Source organism: Nyctereutes procyonoides, unplaced genomic scaffold (assembly GCF_905146905.1).
Source record: "Nyctereutes procyonoides isolate TBG_1078 unplaced genomic scaffold, NYPRO_anot_genome, whole genome shotgun sequence".
Taxonomy (NCBI): Eukaryota; Metazoa; Chordata; class Mammalia; order Carnivora; family Canidae; genus Nyctereutes; species Nyctereutes procyonoides.
The window spans coordinates 66,244,240-66,256,579 of record NW_026575051.1 but is presented as its reverse complement, the minus strand read 5'-3'; the positions used below and the strand labels follow the sequence as shown (position 1 = coordinate 66,256,579).

General features: G+C 39.4%; 1 protein-coding gene across 1 annotated transcript in view; it reads right to left on the bottom strand.

Moving 5' to 3' along the window:
* Window positions 1–8,036, bottom strand: part of LOC129512427 (uncharacterized) — a 38,531-nt gene extending 30,495 nt beyond the window's left edge. The window contains exons 1-2 of the mRNA XM_055329631.1: window positions 7,996–8,036; window positions 118–253 (exon numbers count right to left, since the gene is read on the bottom strand). Of these exons, the coding sequence (XP_055185606.1) occupies window positions 118–253; window positions 7,996–8,036 (177 nt within the window). The remainder of the gene's footprint in view (window positions 1–117; window positions 254–7,995) is intronic.
* Between the last annotated feature and the right edge of the window lie 4,304 nt (window positions 8,037–12,340).

Below are 12,340 nucleotides of genomic sequence, written 5' to 3'. Positions count from 1 at the left end.
CCAGAACAAAGAACAAAATGTAAAAATGCATTGCTACTGGAATAGCAGGAAAGCCACCCTAGTAGACAAACAAATATTCCAGATGCCTGAAGCCAGCATGCCATGCCATACACATACCTGCAGCTCCCTGATTCGCAGGTGGCGCAGATACAGAAAGGATAGGTAGGTCCCTCTCATCAGGACAGGACCCCTATCACTGGGTCCAGTCCCATCATCCAAACCCAGCAGTTGGAGGGCCATTGCATAGCTGTACCTTTAGCAGGCAAAAAAAAAGAGAATAAATGCTTTTCACCTCAAAGTGGCTCAGAAAATTCATATACACCAAATTGAAGTCATTTTATTTAACTTCAGGGAGTTTCACAGTAGTACTTTTTAGAACTATACTAGAAGAAAAATACTCTCTCTGTATAAATATAAAAGGAAATTTCTCTTAGCAATTGCTCTTGTGAAAAATCCAGTCCTAGGGTGAAACATTAATTTAGTTGTCTGACCTGCTTTGACAGTCTTGCTTTTATTTCAGCTTCAAATATTTTTGAGTTAACATGTAATCTACCTATTAATCAGTCACTCAATTTTCCCCACAGTGTTTAATCCACTTCCTCAAGTCACCAATAAATGATTTAATTTTACCCTTTCTCTTTTTTCTGCTTGACAGGCTTATCTGCATGTTGGCACAGACTTATTTGTGCTAGGTCATTTTCATTTTGTTCCACTGAATGGTCATCTTCCCTCATATTTTCATTCTATTAAAAAAGTAGCATTAGTTGAATTACATAATCATTTGCAATATTACCAACAAAATCACAATCAGGTCACCACAAAATTAAATCCCGTGATCCAAGGCATATTTAGATGAAAAAGCAGAAGAGCATCTTGATCCATTGCAATGTGGCATATGAAAATCTGGATTTCTAAAATTAATTAGAGGTTACTGTTTTTATTTTTAGTCTTTGTTTTACAGAACTATTCATAGCTTTTAAATATCATCCCCCCCCCAAACACACGTCTTTTACATGATTCACTTACGAAAAGTTGATACATAGATTTGTAGATGTTCGAAACCTTGAGCATCTCTAATCTAGTCTTGTTCTGGCCTGAGAGAGATCAGTGGATTAAATGCCTCTTTCTACTTTTCAGCTAAATGATTTAGTTATTTAAAGTCTTGATCCTATTTTCACACGTGTAAAACAGCAAAATAATAGAAAATAAGTCGCTGTGAGAATTAATGCGCAATGATTGGCACCTCATAGGTGCCCAATACGTGCTAGTTCTCCCCCTGGCCATGGATTATAGTAGTCAGTCAGCTCTCTAAGGATCTGTCACAGAATTCATGGTTTATGTTTATTTCTACAGGTATTTTTCCTGATGTCAAGCAGGTTGAGGTCACACACACAGAGTCCTAAGGGAAAACTGTGAAGGTGATATTGATGAATGAGCCTGCCCCTGACCCTCTGGCAGCCCCTTTCTTAGCTGTCCTCTCTCCTGCCCCTGGGCATATACCCGTTCTCATAACACATAGCCTTTCATAGTAGTGCTGATACCCACAAAAACACTGAGTGGCAACAAGTTAGGTTGGAACCCCACTCTTTGGGTTACTTATATTCTAATAGTTGGTTCTTGGAATTCCAATAAGTCCTTGTGGAAAAAACTGCTGATTGTTCCCCAAGATCCATTTTAAATGCAACTCTTCCTACAGTAGTTAAATATTTACCTTGGCACCTGGCTACCCAGATGGAGATGACATTTCCAAGCCTCCTTTGTGTCTAGGTGTAGCTATGTGACTAAGTTCTGGACAATGGAATGAAAATGAAAATGCCATGTGGCAGCTTCTGGGAGTTTCCTGAAGTGGCAGCTTCTCACCCTTATTGTCCATCCTGCTGCTTAAGACATGAATGTGACAGCTGGAGCTCCACCTCAGACCAGGTGTTGATCTCAGGTATGGAAGTCACATTTGTTGGAACTCCAGGATAGAAAGAACATGGATGCCTGAAGACTTCATGGAACAGTCATCACATCATGCCAGCTCTGTACTTCCTACCCCTGGATCTTCATATGAGGGAGAGAGAAATAAATTCCCATTTCCTTTAATCCTCTGCTATTCTCTGTTTAATTATGACCAACAGCTAAATATAATTTTGACTAATAAAGTACCCAAGACTCTAAAGATACACTATTGGCATTTATGATAGGCAGTGGAGAGGAAAACTTGGGACATGGATATTAGGAAGAGTAAGTGAAAGAGAAAACTGTCTAATCAAGTATCATTAAATGGCTTCCCATTCTGCCTTTGGGACAGTTAGCTCCTTAAGTGTGCCCATTGGTGTATTTCCATGTAAACATCCCATAGCCCTAGGACTGGAAAAGGCTGTAGGAGATGACATGGTGCATTCCTGTTCTTTGATACAGAAACACACAAGATCACCATCTCCAAATTAAGAGAATTTCTGTTATTTTAAGAAAATCTGTGGGAAAGCATATACCCTATGAGGGAAGTTGAATTTTAAGTTTCTATTTGGCCCAGAATTATGGGTGAGAGGGGCTCTACTGAAGATTTTTGCCTCTCAGGCCTCTGGGGCTCTTATCTTGCAATTCAGCATTGCCTGGTGTGACTCCAGAGGGCAGGCTCAGAACCACAGCCTTTCTCTGATGGGACCGTGACTCTTTCAGCTGCTTCTTAAATTACCCAGAATTACATAGGAAGGAACAGAAAGTGACATCAAGTTACAGTGAAAGACTCTATGAAGTTTATGACTGAATAAGCCCACAGAAGTATTGCTGGACCTGTAGGCTGCCGGGAAGAAAGGAAGGGGGCACAACAGGGTAGGGTGAGTAAAGGGAGAGAGCCCAGCACCTTCTGGAAAAAGAGAACCAGCCACAGCCCACAGAGGTAAACTGCTTAGGAAACACCCAAAGTGCACGACTATTCCCCTTAGAGGACTGGACACAGTCAGGTAAGCAGTGGGGCTGACCAAAAACCAGAATGTCAACATCACCTGCGTTTGTTCCGTCTTCCTAGGTAGGTAAATCCTCTGACATTTACTCTACCTGGTGGCTAGGTTTTTGCCAGCATGGTCTTTGCTAGTATTTTGACAGCTCTGAGATTTCTACTGATTGCAAATCTCATTTTCTTCTGGGAAACTGGCAGGGGCAGTGGAGTGGGAGGTGGAGGGAGCGAATAATTAGAGGGAACAGAAGTCTATAATGTATTTCCCACCTCCTAAATGTCCCTACAGCTTATTTGTGTATATCTACAGAATAAAAAGACTAGAAGGATAGATACCAAATGTTAACAATATTATTGTTATATTTGGGTGGCAAGATAATGGCTGATTTTTATTTTCTTCCTTGAACTTTGCTATATTTCCCCAATTTTCTTTGACAAATACATGTCATTATTGTCAACAGAAAATGTTTGTTTTTTAAATGTTCTATTGAATTTGGTGATGGAAGCCAGCCAAGAAGTGTTTTACATTTCCCTGAACTTCTTGCACACTGGAACTACTATATACAACAGCACTTTTGTGAGGGCACACCATGGACTCATTATATCTCTGGAAATGGAGGGGAACAGTAACACCGAGGGGGAAAATGGCTATCTTCTTTCCCTCTCCTTAGTGTGGCCAGAGAGAAGCAAAAGCAGAGGCAAAAGATATAGTGGTTTCTGCCACTGCAGCACTCCATAAAGTTAAAGAGCAGTGAACAATTGAAATCATATCCTTAGAAATATGATTGTCAGTAGTAGTATTTAATATCTCTACATAAATAGCCATTTTAATGAACAGATGTTTTCTTGGGGAATGGCATTGAACACAAGTAAATTGATATAATACAAGTTTGGGAGGTTTGGGCGGATGCACTCAGGGCTGGCTGGTCTCTTCCTTCTGATTAGGATTACAGTTAAATTATTTTTAAGGTTTTTTTTTTTCCAAAAGATATCCCCCAAAATGTAGTCCTTGTAGACCAGAATTATTTCTTTTAGTTATAGATGATCTTCAATTAACAATCAAAAGAAAATTTGATATTTCTTCCTTATCCCCCAAACCCAGATCTTTAAGAGAATCTGGAAAAATAATTGTGTGTAAAGAAATGAGTAGCTAGCCTTACAGGCCAATGGTAAATAAAAGGCAGTTCAAACTGTGATAGAAACATTATTCAATATGAATAAGTTCAGACAAATATATTCAATATTAAGATGCAAGTTTTCTCATAATTTGCTGGTTGGGGGAAAAATGGTATACCACTTTGGCAAGATCTATGGAAACATTTGAATGTGCATGTTCAGTGACCCAGAAAATATACTTCTAAATATCTAATCTATAGAAACACACATGTGCCCAAGGAGGAATGTACAAGAAAGTTCAGTAGGAATGGTTTCTAATACGGTAAAAAATGGCAACAGGTATCCACAGGGAAGTGTCTGTGTGATCTATAGGAAATAATAAAATATAATGCAGCCATTAAAAAGAAAAACAGAGACAGATTTCTAAGACATACTGTTGGGTAAACAAAGCAAGTTAGCAAAGATATCCATAGGGTAGGACAGATCATTTGTATAGAAAACTAAAACACAAAATTTTATTATATACATATATATTTTTAAAATGAGGACATATGTTTGAATATAAATGTACTGATAAAGTTGAAGCAGTAATAGTGGAGGAAGTGAGGAAGTGGAATGGGGGCCAGTATTGGAATTCCTGTTAGTTAAAGCATTAACAAAAATGGAGAAGGAGAAGATGTTTATATATTATTTCTGTAGCTTAAAATTAATTTCCAACAACTTCTTAGGGAGAAAAATGGTAACTTGACAGTGCAAAAACCTAGCAAACATCACGAGCTACATGACATATCAAGTTTAACATCCCCAGCAATAAATCAGGTTGATAGCATCTGCCCCAGATACGATCTGATAAGAAGGGCACTTCACCTCTGGGGTGTTCGTCCTCCAAACCTATAACCTCAGTGTAGCCATGGAAAAACATCAGGCAAATTCAAATTAGGGAATGTTCTCTAGGTTGCCTGGTCAGTACGCCCAAAGACCATCAGGGAAAGACTGAGATAATAGCACAGATCTGAGGAGACTAGGAAATATGACATTTAAAGGCAGTCATAGTAGTGCAAAGAAGACATTAATGGAAAAACCAGTAAATTCCAAATATCATCTAGTTTAGATATCAGTAATGTACCAATGCTGGTTCCTTAGGTGTGGCAAAGTAATATGTTAATAATAGGAGAAACTGGACAGGAGATTCCTGGGATCTCTATCTTTGTAACTTTTCTGTAAATCTAAAACTATTCTAAAATAAAACGTTTAAAAATAAAATAAAATAAAACAAAACGTTTATTTTCTAAAAGATTCCCTAAGGAAAGGCTACTGGTAAAGAGTATTCACTGAAAACTGACCAGAAACTGTCTCGTGGTTGTGCTATAATTAGTGCTTACATTCCTTCAGAGCTGTCAGAACCAACTGTCCTATGAGGTTTGCCTTCCTTCATGCAGAAGGCCCTTAACAAAGTTTTTTTTTTTTATGGGGTTATTTATTGTCACTTGCCAACTTCAGAATCAAAATGCTGGCCACCGTATGGATGCTAAAATTCATACTTGACTGCTACATGCTTGCAAAATAGTCACAGAGCTTTAAAATTCATACCCATGTTCCTATGACTTCTCCATCTTCCATCTTTAACCTCATCCTAATCTCATCTAGCTAGTATTCAACATTCAGAATAGCATTCGGATACTGTAGAAAGTGCCTCTTGACCAGAGCAGAAATACATAAGGAGGTCAGGTCACAAAGTAACGCCCACAGGAAAATGTGAAGGGAAGTAGAAAGCCATGGATGGTTGCCTCGGGATTTTCTTTTGCAAACACTGTGCTATTTTCTATTCCCTGCTTGGAAAGCTCTTCTCTAGTGTGGCTGACTCCTTCTCATTCATCAAATGTTAGCTCAGAGGTCCCCAACTCTGAAAGAGCTTGGTCCATCTATCAAAGGGTGCTTCTCTCTACTCCGCTGCCTCCTGTCCCTGTGGTTTTCCTCATTGCACCCACAAGGTAGAGATGTAGATGTGCTCTTGTTCACCTGTTTATTGCATGTTTCATTCCCTGAGCAGCACAGCTCCTGGCACAGAGGCAGCATCTGTGTAATAGTCACTGAATGAATGAATGAATGAATGAATGAATGAATAGGAAACTTGCAGGAACAGGAAACAGGACACTAACAGGTAGGGTAATTTGGGTGGGCTATGTGTCTCCCCTCAGGCTCCACCTCTGAAATCTATAGGTAACCTAAGTCTTTTTAGGATCTGTTTACCATAAATCAACTTGAAAAATAGGTGCTCACATTTTTCTCCCTTTGGTCAATTCTACGAACAACATTTACAAGTCAGTAAATAGCCAGAGGAAGTGGTTTTCTTTCTTTCTTTCTTTCTCTCTCTCTCTCTTTTTTCCCCCTCCTATTTAACACTGGGCAACTACATTCAAAACAGACTTTGGTGAAAGCAGAGACTGTATTTCATCATATCCTGACTTTCCATCTCATCTGCAAATGGAGGGAAGCAGCAACACAGAATGACAGGAAGTGTCAGTTTTCCCCACTGTGTGGCTGGGCTCCTCACACTGTTGCTTAGGGTTTTCTGCCTTTCAACACCCACCTGAGCCATCATCTCCTGGTCTTGCCCTGCATTTTCTGCTTTTCCATGATAACCTCCTTTGTCCTCTGAGTCCCCATGGGCACTGCTACATCTCTGGCCTGCTGGCCTAGCCAGACCCCGGACCATCACTTCTCCATGACTTCAAACATGAAGCTCTTCACCTCTGACTCCCTCTTCTTTTGCCTCCTACCTCTTCCTTACTCATATTCACCTCTTTTTCCCCTCATCTGGCCTCCAGGAATTTAATTCCCCCATTCTCCAAGTCAAGGAGGAAAACAGACTTGCGGTGGCCATCAGATATTAAAACCAGAATTCAGGTAAGGGAGGATTATATCAGGATCAAGAAGCAGACTGTCCAGGATCCTAGGAGCAGAGGTCTGGGATGCCTCTGCCTTCAACGTCCTCCAAACCTTCCTACTCCCTACCTCTTTCCCCTTAAGTTTGGTTCAAAAATCAAAAGAGCTGGATGTTTTGTCCCCTTGCCAGTACAAAGTCTTCCAGGTGACATAGACTTCACTGTGAAATGGCTATGGGATAGGAAAGATGCTGTTTTTTGTACTCTGGCAAGATGCAAGCTGAGGAGTGTCACTGGTAGTTGCATGTACTGGCAGGGAATTCAGAGGCCAGGTAGATCCATTCCATGATATCCTGGATCTGTGTCCGATCTGTTTGGCCAACTCATTTTTTATTAGATTCTCTAGATCCTTATCTAAACAGGTTGAAAAGTTGTAAAAGTTGTGGTGTGTGTGTGTGTGTGTGTGTGTGTGTGTGTGTGTACACATGCATGCACTTACGTTTTTGCTTCCAACCAATCTGTAACTCATTTAGGTTTCACTCTCTTCCATACCCAGCCTGGGATGATGGACCATGGCAGTGCTGGCTTCTCTCTCTAGCATTCTACTAAACTTCTTGATGCCTTCGACTTTATGTATAAATTTTTACAATTATTTTTAGGGGTGAAACTAACAGGATTACTATGTAGATTAGGCTCACTAAAAGTCATGCCCTCTTACTTCAACTGGGCCCTCTAGCTACATGATCATCCTTATATTCTTTTCTCATTGGTGTCCTTCTGGCATTTCCCACAGTGATCCACCTCCTCACATATCACTTTAATCTTCCATCTCACTAATGCAGACATCCTCCCCCCCCCCTTCTCTGAAACAACCAGGGCCAGGGCCATTTACAATCTAAGACATCTTACCTTTTTGTACCCGACAATTCTATATATCTCATTCACCTCAAGGGAAGTAATGCTATTCTCCTTTTCTCAAAATTACTCCTTCAACTGGTTTCTTCATCCCATCCCTTCCTCTTTCCCAGGTCATCTGTTTCTCAAATTTACCCTTTCATATCTTCCATCTCTTGTTCTTCTTCACTGCCCATTCCTCCCAGACCATAAACATATTGAGTATTCCTATCTTAAATAAGCAAAGAAAACAAAACTCTTCCCTTAAAGCAATGAATAAACAATAGCAGATTATTTAAAAATGTTATAGTGTCATTGTAAAGACAAATACCCAATAGCTTTGTGTAGAAATTGCCTTTCATTGCCAAACTTTAAGCCTATCATATGTAGTAGCTATCTAGCTGGCTTCCCTGCCTCCAGTCTCTCCCTCTTCCAATCCAACTAATACCTTGCTGCCACATCAATCTTGCTAAAAAAATAAGGCTTTGTATATGTCACTTCCCTTGTAGGATAAAGCACAAATTCCTTTGTCTGAAGTCTATGGGCATTCACAACTTGCTCTCTCCTCCCCTTAAAAAAACTTCTCTTCCCTATATTTCCACATGAATCTTTCACTCAACCAAGTTGATCTTGAACATTCCACAGTGTCTTCTCTGCATTGGTGTTCATGCTTCCCTCCTAGGATCTGCTTCCCTCTCCACCATCACTTCCCTAGGCCTGACGATCCCCTCAAGTCCAGTATAATTTCGTTCTCCTTCAAGAGGCTTTTCCCCAAAAAATCAACCCTGGGGGGACCATTGTGACTCTAAACACTCACAATGTTTAACAATTGTCCAACTCATTTGGTGTTTATCACTAGAGTGCGCAGCTTTGTACTGGTATGAAGTGGTTAGTGTATGTCCCAGCAGCAAGATCTTATATAACACCTTTTTATGTCCCTCTTTTTAATTATCATTTAGTCTTTTTTATAATACAAACAATCCTGGCTGGTTAATAAAGCTTTTATGGGGATGGTCTCTGAAAGATTACCAAAGTAAATTTCTAAGGTCTACACATAGGTAGTGAGTTGAATAGAAAGGCATATTGGTTATTTCTTCCTGTCGTACCTGGTAGAGGTTGATGTTGCTATAAATATTCTCCCAGATTTGGTCATAGTTGCATTGATGCAAACCCTGGGAAGCCACAAAAGTTGGATGAGATGGAGCCAGCATGATGGTCTTTGCAGCGTGGTCTTGGAGCACTTGCATTACTCGTTCAGGGCTGGAAATCTCAAGTAGAGTGAGAGGAAAAGGAATGGTTCAGAAAAGAGTTATTCCCTTCTTCTCAGCAAGAATTTGGTCACATAGACACAAAAAGAAAGAAGCTCCAGGTGGGGCTTTATTCAGTTAAAAAATAAATAACATCAGACTCAAACATCATGATTCCCTTATGCCCATCCATTCAACATCGTAAATATTTAAATTTAAAACTCTGTGACAACCCTCTAAACACAATAGCACACTGTATCCCTGGAAGTGCTGTGGCATCAATGAAAAGATAAACACCCATCGTTTTGGATACAAACACAGTTTGCTATTAGGAAACTCCAGGAGATGGAGGAAGAGGCAGCTGGGTAGTGTGAGGAAGGTGCAGGCTTTGTAAGAACACAGGCCTGGGCTCATATCTCTGCTGGAATCCTGACTTCAGCACATAGAGCAGAACAAGTCAGCCTAACAAGAACACTAATGATGTCTTTCCCAGGATTGCTGCAGGAATGCCTGGCATGTAGTAGGTACTGAATAAATGTTCCTTTTCCTCTTCTGGGGGTAAAAGATCAAATAAGAGTCCCAGAGTTGAATTTCAATGGCAGTGATATATGTATTATGGTATTTCAGTCATTTTAATATCGCAAGGGACTTCAAGTATCATTTAGTCCAATCCCTACCGAAACTCCAATGGCTTTTTTTTGTAGAAGTAGAAAAATTCATCCTAAAGTTCATATGAAATCTCAAGGGACCCCAAATAGCCGATGTAATTTTGAAAAAGAAGAACAAAGTTGGAGGACCCACATTTTCTAATTCCAAACCATATTACAAAGCTACAGTAGTCAAAATGGTGTGGTACTGGAATAAATTGGGCATACAGACCAACAGAAAATAGAATAGAGAGCCTAGAAGTAAACCCTCGAGTATATGGCCAAATGATCTTAGACAAGGATGTCAATACATTCAACAGAGAAGGGACAGTCTCTTCAACAAATGATTCTAGGAAGGGATCGCTGGGTGGCGTAGCGGTTTAGTGCCTGCCTTTGGCCCAGGGCGTGATCCTGGAGACCCGGGATCGAATCCCACATCGGGCTCCCAGTGCATGGAGCCTGCTTCTCCCTCTGCCTATGTCTCTGCCTCTCTCTCTCTCTGACTATCATAAATAAATAAAAATTTTTAAAAAAACCTTTAAAAATATGATTCTAGGAAAACGGGATATCCACATGCAAAATAATGAACAATAAGCCTCTTTTGTACACCATACACAGAAAATTAACTTATAATGGATTAAAGACCTAAGCATAAGACCTAAAACTATAAAACCCTTAGACAAAAACAGATTATGAAATCTTCATAACATTGAAATTGGCAATGATTTCTTGGATATGACACCAAAAGCACAGGCAAATAAAACAAAAATAAACAAATGTGACTATATAAAACTTTAAAGCTTCTGTCCATCAAAGGATACAATTAACAGAGTGAAAAGGCAACCTATATAATGAGGGAATATATATGCAAATTATATATCTGATAAGAGGTTAATATCCAAAATATATAAAGAACTCCTACAGCTCAACCACAACTACAACAACGAAAATCAGATAATGCAATTTAAAAATGGGCAAAGGACTGCTACAAACATTTTTCTAAATATGATATACAAATGGCTGAGAAACATATGAAAAGATTCTCAAAATCGCTAATCATCAGAGAAATGCAAAGCAAAACCAAAATGAGATATCACCTCATATACATTAGGATGGCTAATAACAAGAAGAAGGAGGAGGAGGAGGAAGAACAAGAAAGGAAGGAAGGAAGGAAGGGAGGGAGGGAGGGAGGGAGGGAGGGAGGGAGGGAGGAAGGAAGGAAGGAAGGAAGGAAGGAAGGAAGGAAGGAAGGAAGGAAAGAACAAGTGCTGGTGAGAATGCAGAGAAAATGGAACTCCTGTGCAGTGTTGATAGTATTATAAAATGCTGCAACTGATATGTTAAATAGTATGGAGATTCCTCAAAAAATTAAAAACAGAATGACCAAAAAAAAAAAAAAAAAAAACCAGAATGACCTTATGACCCAGCAATTCTACTTCTGGGTTTATATTCAAAAGAATTGAAAGTAGGATCTCAAAAAAGTATTTACATATTCATGTTCATAGCAGCATTATTCACAATAGCCATGAGGTGGAAGCAACCCAAATGTCCATCAACAAATAGATTTTTTAAAATATGGTGGATAAAAATAAATAAATAAATAAATAAATAAATAAATATAAAATAAAAATATGGTGGATATACACAAGGAAATATAATTCAGCCTTAAAAAGGGAAGGAAATTCTGATATATCCTACAACATGGGTGAAACTGGGTGGGTTAAATAAGCCAGTCATAAAAAGACAAGTACTGTATGATTTCACTAATAGGTGGTACCTAGAGTAATCAAACTCATTGAGACAGAAATTAGAATGGTGGTTGCCAGGGAGTAAGGGAAGGGAAGAATGAGGAGTTGTTGTTTAATGAATATACAGTTTCATTTTCTAGGTGAGGAGTCCTGGAGATGGATGGTGGTGATGATTACTCAACAATATGGATGTACTTAATGCCACTGAACTGTACACTTAAAAATGCTTAAAATAGAAAATTCCATGTTAAGTGTATTTTACCACCATTTAAGAAAAGAGATCCCATGTACTCTTCACCCCATTTCTACCAATGTTAACATCTTGCAAAACCATAGTACAGTATCACAGCCCGGATATTGACATTGATACAGTCAACTTATAGAAGAGATCCACCACCACAAGGATCCCTCATGTTGCTCTTTTATAGCCATATTCCTCTCTCTTCCTCACCAGTCTTCCCTTAACTCCTACAATCCACGAATCTGTCTTCATTTCTATACTTAGTCATTTCAAGAGTATTGTATAAATGGACTCATACAGTCTTAATGGGACTCACTTTTTTTCACTCACATAGTTCTCTGGAGATTCATCCAGGTTCTTGGGTATATCGCTAGTTTGTTCTTTTTTTTTTTTTTTTTTAACAGATGACTGTTATTCCATGGTACAAGATGCACCACAATTAGTTTATTTACCCACTGAAATATATCTGGGTTGTTTCCAGTTTTTGGCTATTGTGAATAAAGCTGATAAAATGGGGATGCCTGGGTGGCTCAGTGGTTGAGCATCTATGTTTGGCTCAGGGCGTGATCCCAAAGTCCCCGGGATCCAGTCCCATGACCGGCTCCCTGCAGAGAGCCT